Source organism: Xenopus laevis, chromosome 5L (assembly GCF_017654675.1).
Source record: "Xenopus laevis strain J_2021 chromosome 5L, Xenopus_laevis_v10.1, whole genome shotgun sequence".
NCBI classification, from domain to species: Eukaryota; Metazoa; Chordata; class Amphibia; order Anura; family Pipidae; genus Xenopus; species Xenopus laevis.
Genome location: NC_054379.1, coordinates 114,959,110 through 114,970,231, shown reverse-complemented (window position 1 = coordinate 114,970,231; position 11,122 = coordinate 114,959,110). Strand labels below are relative to the sequence as shown.

Below are 11,122 nucleotides of genomic sequence, written 5' to 3'. Positions count from 1 at the left end.
TGCCAGGTTATTAGGGGCACTAGCACATTCCATGCTGAAAGCCCCTCCCAGGAATGCCATGCAAAAGCTCTGGGCAACTCGGTGAGGTTTTCTGTAACAAAACAAGTTTTTCTGCCTGAAAAGTTCCCCCGGTTCATTTACAGTGTGTCCAGATTTGTACCCACTCTAGCCATGTCCTGCTTTTATACTGCTATGTATATTTCTTAATATTCACAAGCCTGCACTGTGCCCTTCATTGTACCCCTGATTTGTATCCATGCATTCTACCCACAGTGTCCCCTCCAGGTTGAACTTCCAAAAGGTGCCTCATACTTTGCGCCCCCCGATTTGTACCCCCACCCCATTACAAAGGGTCTGTCTGTGTACCCCCACTTGAATCCAGATATGTATCTTCTACTTTCTACACGAACTGTGCACCCTGATTATAGCTGTCCATATCTATACGTGTATGCAGGGGGAATTATGGAGAGACAAATACCCAGTCGCTTTCATCACTACAACCCCAGAGGTGGTTCAGATATGAGCAACAAGCTTTGGACACTGCTGAAGGGTTGCAAAGTGGAGACACCTGACCCACAGTGGCTGGAGCCAGTTAGCTGGCAGCAAGTGTAGATACAAACAGGATAGTTCTGGTAACTATTAGTGATGATGTGTAACTGGGTGGTCAGGTAGTTGCCTCTCAGTAAATGTAGATATAGGATAGGTGTAGTACCAGTGATGTGTAATTGTAGGGAAACTTTTTACAACTTTGTGTTGAGTCCAGCTACATACAGAAAATGCTGTGACAAAAGATACATTGTGTTTTCTCCCCCAGTGTATTTCAAGAGAATGAAATGCTAGTGATTATATGAAGGAGGGTCCTGTTGTGTGTAGGCTAGAGACTGGAGTGAGGCCAGGTGGAGTCTGGGTGCAATGTAGCTGTGGGGAGTGAGTAGCTAAGGTAGAGGGAGGCAGATGTGCCCAGGAATACTCTAGTACAGCTAGCGATGGATACACGGAGAATGCCTGGTGTGACCTGTTACAATGGCAATATTTATGGAGTAGATTGGAATTAGTATTTACAGTGCTAAAAGCAAATGTAGCTGTGGGTGGAGAATGTTAGAGAGCCCTGTAGTGGGTAGCCAGTGGTACCTCTTCTGTTAATGCAGAGTTTGTGATATGAATAAATGAGTGCATTGCAAAGAGAACTGCCTGACTCTGTAGGTGAAGAGATGTGGCAAGAATGTCATGAGAAAACAGCCGGACAGCTTGCCAAATATGGTAGCCATATATTCCAGTGGGAGTAAGGAGAAACACCATGACACACTATGAGCACAGACAGCAGATAAAGTAGTAGTAAGAGGGCTCACTTGTGGCGGAGGCGGAGCTTCAGATGGGGTTAGAACGGTCAGTTGCAGATAGAACTGTGAAACTGTCAGACACAATTGTCTGATGCTGTTGAGTGAGCCTATGAGTAAGTGCCATATGAGTAAGTGCCCATTTGCACGAAACTTGTTAGGCTTAATAAGTCCTAACATAATTTTTATAATTACTTTTGCTATTGTTTTTACTGTTATTGGTCTCCATACATAATGATTTTTCTAACTTTGACAACCCGTAGACAGGGGTTCTTATAGTGAGACCATATACTACTTCTCTCGAGCGCTTTTGAACTTTTAATTCATCGTAGGAACAGAACTTTACACCATTCACACTCACTGGTTTTCATGCTGTTAAGTGCCCAGATGCAGTAAGTAGACAGTGCCCAGATCTGGTTAGAGTGCCCAGATGCAGTAACAAGGCAGCACAGTGATGAGTGAAAAGTGACAGTTGTAGTTAGAGTACCCAGATGCAATGTTTAATCAGAATAGGCAGATATGGATAAAGTGCCCAGATCCAGCGGATGAGAATGCAGTTAAAAGAGAAAGAGAAGAAATGTGTTAGAGTGCCAGGATGGAAGTGATTAGTGAGTTAAGATACTAGTCCAGATGCAATGATAAGGGAGTACAGCAATCGACGAGAAAAGGCGGCTGATGGTGACAATTTCAATTGCCCTAAACCCAGTTGTATATGAGGAGAGCACCCATTAGAAGAAATCAGCTGTCAGTAAAGAATGGCAGTTTGCAAGAGTTAGCACTGCCCTTGTACAGTCTGGCAAGGTCCAGAGGAGTGTAAAGAGATTTCTAATTTACTGCAGTAGTATTTTAGACTGTCTGGAAGCAATTAACTAAAATGGCATTTTGGCATATAGCCAAGAATAACAATGTTCCTGAGAAACTTTTTTATATCCATGAATTACAAATTTGCAGTGGTTTAAAAATTATTCCTAAAATTGCAATTAAAAAGCAGTATTGTTTCCTGCACTGTTGGATCTGACTTTTGAAACAAGGTAACAGAAGCCAACTTTCCCCCAGTCAAGACTCCAGTTCCATACTTTTTCCCAGTTTGATACTGATTTCAGGAGCAGACTGCAGTTATATTTGCTAAAACCTTCAAAACTACTGAAATATATACTCTACTCGTTCCTTGTACAAGTTCCTTGTAGTAGGCAACTGTTTTTTGTTTTTTTTCTTGCTGAGGGGTTACATTCACTTTAGATGTATTCTAAAGGCGCACATAACATGCAAATAAAGGGTGCAGGTCTCACAGGTCTTATTGTATTTTCTGTTTATAGGTTAGGATTGTGAGGATTTGTTCGCATGACAAAACGTTTTTTTTTCAAAACTCATCAATTAATAGTACTGTTCCAGCAACATTCTGCTCTGAAATCCGTTTCTCAAAAGAGCAAACAATTTTTATATTTAATTTTTAAATCTGACATGAGGTTAGACATATTGTCAGTTTCCAAGCTGCCCTCATTCATGTGACTAGTGCTCTGATAAACTTCAGTTACTGCACTGGATAATTGTAAAATTAAACTCTGCCATTTTAATTACTAAATTCGATCCCTCTTGCTCATATAAGTACTGCTGTACTGCAAGTTGGAGTGATATTACCCCCCCCCCCAGCAGCCTAACAACAGAACAATGGGAAGATAACCAGATAACAGCTGCTTTGTAGATCAAAGAAAAATCCAGGTCCCTCTGAGACACATTCAGTTACATTAAGTAGGAGAAACAACAGCCTGCCAGAAAGCAGTTCCATCCTACAGTGCTGGCTCTTTCTGAAAGCACATGACCAGTCAAATTGACCTGAGATAGCTGCATACACACCAATATTATAACTAAAAAAAATACACTTGCTGGTTCAGAAATTAAATTGTATATTGTAGAGTAAATAATTTGCAGTTTAAACAGTGTAATTTAGAAATAAAAACTACACCATAAAAATCACGACAGAATCCTTGTCATGAAAAACCAATGGAAATACAATTCTACACTTTAACCTTTCAGATATTATGGACTACTCTCTGCCGCCCCCTCTTGATGGATAAGGAATATCATCTGTTGTATCTGAAAATGCCCTTTCACTCTCAGCCTTCCTTGTCTCTGTATTTACAGTTTGGATTGCATTTCCCCCTCTTTAAACTCTTTAGGGGCAAGCCCGAGGGTATTTGTTCGCTATTTATAGAAACACACAAACTGGCAGTTTTAATGAACACTCTTCAGACAAGGTCTTTGGGTGGTGCTGTAAATTGGGTGATGCAATGAAAATTAATTCAATGGCTGTACCTATTGTGGTGCTCTGGGGGCGAAATTCTGAAGATTGGGGTTCCTGACTTTGATTAATTATCCCACGATTTAAAGGAACTTTGACTCTTTTCTGATTGTTAACTTGGTTTTCTATATTTTTCTCTACAAAAAAAAAAAAAAGGAAGATAGAGGTTAATCTCTGGTTGAATGATCCAGTTGTGATTGACAAGAGAAAAGGTGTTGAGGGCAGGTCGCGCTGTCTTATTTACAGCCCACCGCTTGCTATGGAGCCTTTGTTAAGACTGGAAAGCTAATTTAGCGCTGTTCAGAAGCACCGCAGAGTTAAGGGACTGGTAATGACTGCTAATTTCATTTCTGCTCATACATCCCCAACTGCTGTAATTAAGGAGTACAATTTAAGTGCAGGTGAAGGCAGGGTATTAGTAGGCATTGGGGGGAGCATTTTTATGATGAAGCCACCATTCAAACTTTCTTCACTAGCATTAAAGCCACATTCATTGCTTGTCCATATATATATATATTTTTTATGTTTAATAGGAATCTGGGAAACTTACACAGTCTGGAAATGAAAAGAACCACCTGGAAGGCTGCAGTCACATCTACAGTCAATGTCAGGATTAGTGGGGGTGCATGTCATTTACTAAGCCTTTTAATACATATTAGATTTTTTTTTTTAAGTGAATTTCTGCTGGTGGTGTGGGGAGATTTGTATTGGAGTGCTAGATTATTACAAGTGCTATAGATTCCATTTATTTCCGCAGACATCAAAGTGGAGCGGCTCTGCTATTCTTTAAGTTGGCCCAAATTGGTATGAAACCCCTGCTTCAGTCTTTAATCTCTTTTTCTGTACGTGTTGTAGGCTAAAGATCTGTAGCAGCAACACCCGCTATGATTGTAAAGATACATCTCTGGCGGCTGATTGAGGTTGTCTTTAGATGTGAGGCGCGTTGTCTCGAGCCCCCCCTGTTGGACACAGTGTGAGTTGCACAGCGCCAGTCCCAACCGCTTCGGTTTGTTCAATACCAGTCGGAGAACTTTGGAATTGCGGCACAAGCAGAAAGCAGTCGGCAAGTAGAATATTCTAATTGGCAAATGAGAGAAGGGTCTTGAAGTGTTAAGATGATGATGGAAAGATAAAAAAAAAAAAACCCGGGCCCTTGTTCATTTATTTCATTTCAACACGTCGTTAAAATTGGATGTTTTTTTGTTTTTGTTTTTAATGTGAATAACTGCTCGTGTGATCAGCCCCAATGTCGCTTCCCTTTCCCTGTACATTTAGTTAACCCTTGCGTTTCTATGTAGAAAGCATCCGATAATATTGCTTGTCTGTGGATAATGCCCCAGCGCTGGATTTCATTAATAAATGCAGGACTCATTGCTGCAGGACATAACTATGCTGGAGATAGCCTGTGTTTAGCAGAAATGGGCTGCTGGATGGTACAGTCGTACGGTGCGTGTATAGTGCTACTGCTGCTGTAAAGACCTGCAACTGCAGTCGGCTGAAATTACCAGTGAGTAGGGTCAGGTGCGTCAAGGCACATGTGACTGTATATTACTGCCCTACTGTGCATCTTTCAGATTATTACATTCATGGTCTATATTTGTGTGTGTATATATATATATATATATATATATATATATATATATATATATATATATATATATATATATGTTATATATGTATGTATATATGCAAACACACACACGTACAGGTACCAGTATATAAATATACATACATACATGCATTGCAAAAACAACTAGTACAATACACGCAGATTTCTATGTAAAACAAAAAAAAGCATAATCCATAACAATTGCATCTGAATTCGGATCAAGCGCGTCATTTAACCCTTGCGTGTCCTCAGCGAGACATAAACGCAGACTAGGCGCTCGGACCCGGACAGACAAACCGTTTTTCCCGGCAGGAATGAGCAGTAGTAGCAGATACTGCGTGCCCTGTTGCACCTGATAATCTCTTGTCGCTTAGAAATGATCCCCTGACAGAGATAAGAGTAACAGACACGCACTGAATTAGTAGGCCAGATGGGCCGAACACTGAACTGACCCTAATGGGGCTTCAATGAATAAATGCAAATAATACATGCTGCTGCTAATTCCCCCTGCATTAGTTACAGATCATTGTACGGCCCCGGGCGTCTGAATAACTGCACAAGGAAACCAGATAGTTTGTCGCATATTTATTGTGATCACAGCGGCACATTTAACTATGTGTTGCCTGAAATGAATCTCTACTTTACATGCTATCTTCATTCAAATACTGCAGTTCTGCAAGCGCCTAAAGCACTGAAGATAGGCCCAAGTGTGTGTGTGTGAGTGTGTGTATAGATGTATGTGTGTGTGTATATGTATGTATGTGTATATGTGTGAGTGTGTGTGTGTATGTGTGTGTGAGTGTGTGTATACATATGTGTGTGTGTGTGTGTATATGTATGTATGTGTATGTATGTGAGTGTGTGTGTGTATATGTGTGTGTGACTATATTTGAAAATGTACAACGATTTATAGAGATTTATTACTAGGTATATTCATTGTCAGCTCATCCAAATGATATATATTTAATTATAATAACAATAACAATTTTGGCAATTGAATGTGAATGTCCCATTGGAATGCAAGTGAGCCAGTAATCCCAGCAGAGCAGTCAGTATTTCAGTAGGTATTGGTAAGTGTGTGCTAGTGAGTGTGCCCGCCACTTAGCAGGTGTACAGACCCCCTCCCGCAGGCATTTGCTGGTAGATATCTGCATGGGTTGGGGGGGGGACCCCTCTATACCATTCTCTGGAGACCGAAAGGAAAACTTTTGGCTTTTCCAGGCCTCCACTTGGCTTGGGATCTGTTGGTCCTCTTCAGTCTAGTAATGACAAACTAGAGTGAGTCTGTGAGAGAGCGGTTAAACAGATCTCGCCCCAAATACTCCCTCTCTGCACTAATTAGCAATGCTGAGACATTCCTGTTAACAAGAACATTGTCCCAGTAGCCCCGGTTGCCCCCCTGCAGTTTTTCATTTCCATAAGAAGATTAGGAGTGCGGGGAAACTCCCTCCAATGTAGATTGGGGAGAAGCAATATAATAGCAAGATGCTTGGCTCTCCCCTAATTACTGCAACTTAAACCTCCATTGGTTTCTCAGGGCAAAAAAAGTATGGGCTTTTGTGGGTCCCCTCTGGATTTCTAAACATTAACACTTTCCTGCAAATGCATTCATAACCCCCAACGCAGGTGTGCAGCCTCTTGTACCACTCTCCTAATGTGTATCTATATTATGTATCATACACAATTATTGTCATGTACTTGGAATCTGCAGCGATATTTTAACCCGGGATTCCAACACGTTTTTCTATTAGACGAATAAAAAAAAAATCAACATATTAAAAAAAAAAAACAACTAGGGCAAACGAGTGAAACGAACGATTGGAGGGCCCTGCTTGTAAAATTGCAGATTGTCTCAGAATAATCTTCCACAAGGGGCTTCATATTAGAAGAAAAGATTCGCTATTTTGGCAAAGAGTATGAATGTAGAGCAAGAATAATCTGTGCCTCCGGGTTTGGACATCTCAGTTACCCCCCAGCAAATGATTACTTTTTGTTATTAATACGGTAATCGCTTTATTACCTCTCATATATATTAGAAACAGGGACAGGCTTTTCCTATATAGCTATATTCATGATCATTCCTAATATAAAAGTGCAACCGTGGTGGCTGCTGTCATCTGGAAACCGGAGATTTATGGTTTTGGTAATAAGATCCCGATTATTAAATATTTAGCATTTTTAAGAGCTGCCGGGTGCTGGAAAAATGCTGGAGTATTTCTATCCTTGGTGTAGAATGGATATCATTTTTATCATTATTATTATCAACGTTACTTATTAGTCGTTTTCTATTTGTCTGAAGTCATTTTATTCAAAGCGCTGCATAAAGATGTTCCGGTTTGTCAGTGCTTATTCAGCAGCAGAGTGTCTATTATTCGCACAAGTCTCGGCTGTAAAAATAATGTATTCTTTAAGTCTGCACATCAGGCTCAAAACAGAGCAAATCTAATTATACCAAAGAGTGCCCGTTTTGACTGTTCCTGTGCGTAAAAACCGTGGCTTTGCGAAATATAATAAATGTCTGCATTGCCGAGGCTGGACGCTAGACGGCGCTCTTACATCGCTAGTTCTTAGAGGTCGTTTGTAAGAAGCAGCTAGTTTTTAAATTACGCGAATGGCCACTTTAATATCGATTGGAGGAAGATAAGAAATTTGCAACATGATGTTCAGACTTATTCCAGGGTCGCATCATCCCATAATGGCGCAGCAAGCTCCTTCTGCTGCATGTAGCAATGCTAGCAGCTATAGAAATATCTATCTTTCTATTATCTATCTATCTATCTATCTATCTATCTATCTATCTATCATCTATCTCTCTCTCTCTCTCTCTCTCTCTCTCTCTCTCTCTCTCTCTCTATCATCTCTCTCATCTATCATCTATCTATCTATCTATCTATCTATCTATCTATCTATCTAATCTAATCTCTCTCTCTCTCTCACTCACTCACTCACTCACTCACTCACTCTCTCATCATATCATCTATCTAAAACTATACAAAAATGTGTGCCTTTAGTTTAAAACAGGTGCCTAGTGCTACTTTAATTTTACTTTTATTATTTTGGGGAGTTTTCACCTATTAGGATTTATTTGGAGAGAGCGAGGGAGAGAAGGGGAGTGAGGAAGGGAGAGAAGTGTGTGCAGCTACAGGGAGAAAGCCGAGAGAATAGGGAAAGTTAGCTGAGGCTTTGTTTGACACTGTGTATTTATAACAAGGGAGACAAAACCGCCGATTTGTATGGGCCCTGTTGCCATTCCTTGCGCTATTCATTTGTCCCCATTGGTCGGTGACAGTATGGCAGCTTCTAACATTACCCCTGTGCTTTCCCTCTTTGCTTCGGTGTAAAGGCATAATAAATGCAGCAGGCCTCAGTCTGTCTTTCTGTCTGTAGGATGAGTCCCTGCAGTGGGCAGCACAACTTTCAATGTCATTTTTAATAATTGAACCCACCATAGCCACATTCTTTTGTGCCCTTTAGTTTGATCCCTGACTATTTTATATGGGACAGTGAGAGTTTATTCCTGGATATGAACTTGCAGCAGGAAATGTGCGACTTGCAAATATGCGACTTGGAAATGTGCATGTTTAAATCTGAGCCTGAGGCTGAGCCTGGGGGTGAATTGGGGGCGATTCGGTTGCTATGGGAAGTGTGTGTGTTTGGATAGAGAGCTCTGGGTGGGTGGGGTGCATTGGGAGGGGGCAGGGGCAATGAGTGGAATTAGGAAAGGAAGATCCAAAAAAACAGGTGAAAATACAGGGCCGAATGCCCATTACAATGCACTCAGTGCAAAAGCAGAAGAATGAGCCATTGGCAGCTGTTGTTGCAGCACAGCTCTCAGCATCCCCAGTCACAGTTGTGCCATTTGGGCCGCTGCTAGCAGAACGCAGATCCCTGCTAAGAGAGAAAGAATAGTTCCTCCCTGGCACTGAAAGGGGCATCAGGGCACAAAGCCAAATCCCCGGCTCTCTGGGGAGGGACAGGTTGAAGCTGTAAGTGAAATGGCCCAGTTCTCCCGCATTTCCTCCCATAGGCGTGTGTGACCTGTTGCTGCTGCGAGAAGGGAGGGAGGCGCTGCCGCCGCTGTTGCTGTTGGTTGCTGGGTGCCGCCCCTTTGATGGCCACGCCCCCAACCCATGCTAAACCTTACTGGAGGGGTAGTGGAGAGATAGCCGCTCTGTGATTGGACATCGAGATCCCATTTATTCCCTGACAGCCCACATCACATGGACGGTTGTCTATTAACTTGTTTCAAAAAAGTAGCAGGACTTGTCACAAGCGCAGGGAGGGACAGCAGTTGGCTCAGCTGCCCGAGAGCAGAAACCGAGAGAGAGAGAGAGGCTGTGGCGGGAGAGAGAAAGTGAAGATAGTTTGGGAAACTGTGGGAAACTGATTCCGCTCTGCCAGCCTTTGCTCCCCACACGCCGCCTCGATGTACAGCATGATGGAGACCGAGCTCAAGCCCCCCGCCCCCCAGCAGCCATCGGGGGGCAACTCCAACTCTGCGTCCAACAACCAGAATAAGAACAGCCCGGACCGAGTGAAGAGACCCATGAACGCTTTCATGGTATGGTCCAGGGGCCAGAGGAGAAAGATGGCTCAGGAGAACCCCAAGATGCACAACTCGGAGATCAGCAAGAGGCTGGGGGCTGAGTGGAAGCTCCTCTCCGAGGCCGAGAAAAGACCCTTCATCGACGAGGCCAAGAGGCTGCGAGCTCTGCACATGAAGGAGCATCCGGATTATAAATACAGGCCCAGGAGGAAAACCAAAACCCTCATGAAGAAGGATAAGTACACTCTGCCCGGGGGCTTGCTGGCTCCTGGGGCCAACGCCATGACTTCTGGGGTCGGGGGCAGCCTGGGGGCCGGGGTCAACCAGAGGATGGACACTTATGCCCACATGAACGGCTGGACCAACGGGGGGTATGGCATGATGCAAGAGCAGCTCGGATACCCCCAACACCCGGGCCTCAACGCGCACAACGCGCCCCAGATGCAGCCCATGCACCGCTATGATGTCAGTGCCCTGCAATATAACTCCATGAGCAGCTCGCAGACTTACATGAACGGCTCGCCTACCTACAGCATGTCCTACTCCCAACAAGGGGCCCCGGGCATGTCTCTGGGATCCATGGGCTCGGTAGTCAAGTCGGAATCCAGCTCCAGTCCACCTGTAGTCACCTCTTCTTCCCATTCGCGGGCTCCGTGCCAGGCAGGGGACCTCCGGGACATGATCAGCATGTACCTACCTGGGGCAGAAGTGCCAGAGTCCGCAGCGCAAAGCAGACTGCACATGTCGCAACACTATCAGAGTGCCTCAGTAGCGGGCACAGGGATCAATGGCACGCTGCCTCTGTCGCACATGTGAAAAAGGCAATACTGAAGAAACTTTTATATCCAGAGCCTGGGCTAGAGGGGGGACAAACTGTGGCCCTCCACCTGTTTCTGCACTACAGCTGCCTAGAGTTTCTGAGAGTTATAGTTCAGCAGCAGCAGGAAGGCCAAAGGTTGGACCTCACTGTTCTGGACTCGTTTTTGGACTATTTTTGTACAGAAGAAAACAAAAATCTGGGGAGGGGGAAAAGGTACTTGTATAGAACGAGAGAAATGAGTAAGAAAAAAAAAGAGACAAAAAAACACTGAAAATTCTACGTAGGAACTTTGCAGAAAAGTTTGCAGACGCCCTTCCCAATCCTATTAGCTCTAGTCTCAAGGTGATGAGAAATCGTTTTATTATTTGCGACTTTTTTGTACAGTATTTATCAGATTAAACAGGGCAATCAGAATGGCCATTGTTTAGAAGCTGCGACTTTGGCAATCTTTCTACAGTTATAGGTCAATTAAGCCCCTCTAGAATAAAGCTTCTCAAAGCAGGGGGAGGGG

The 11,122-nt window shown here is 43.3% G+C and overlaps 1 protein-coding gene across 1 annotated transcript; it reads left to right on the top strand.

The window, feature by feature from the left end:
- The first annotated feature begins 9,448 nt into the window (after positions 1-9,448).
- sox2.L (SRY-box 2 L homeolog) lies at positions 9,449-10,638 on the top strand. Its single transcript, NM_001088222.1, is given in 1 exon segment — positions 9,449-10,638. A coding segment is annotated over 1 exon segment (936 nt). The 5' UTR covers positions 9,449-9,671; the 3' UTR covers positions 10,608-10,638.
- Positions 10,639-11,122: the final 484 nt, after the last annotated feature.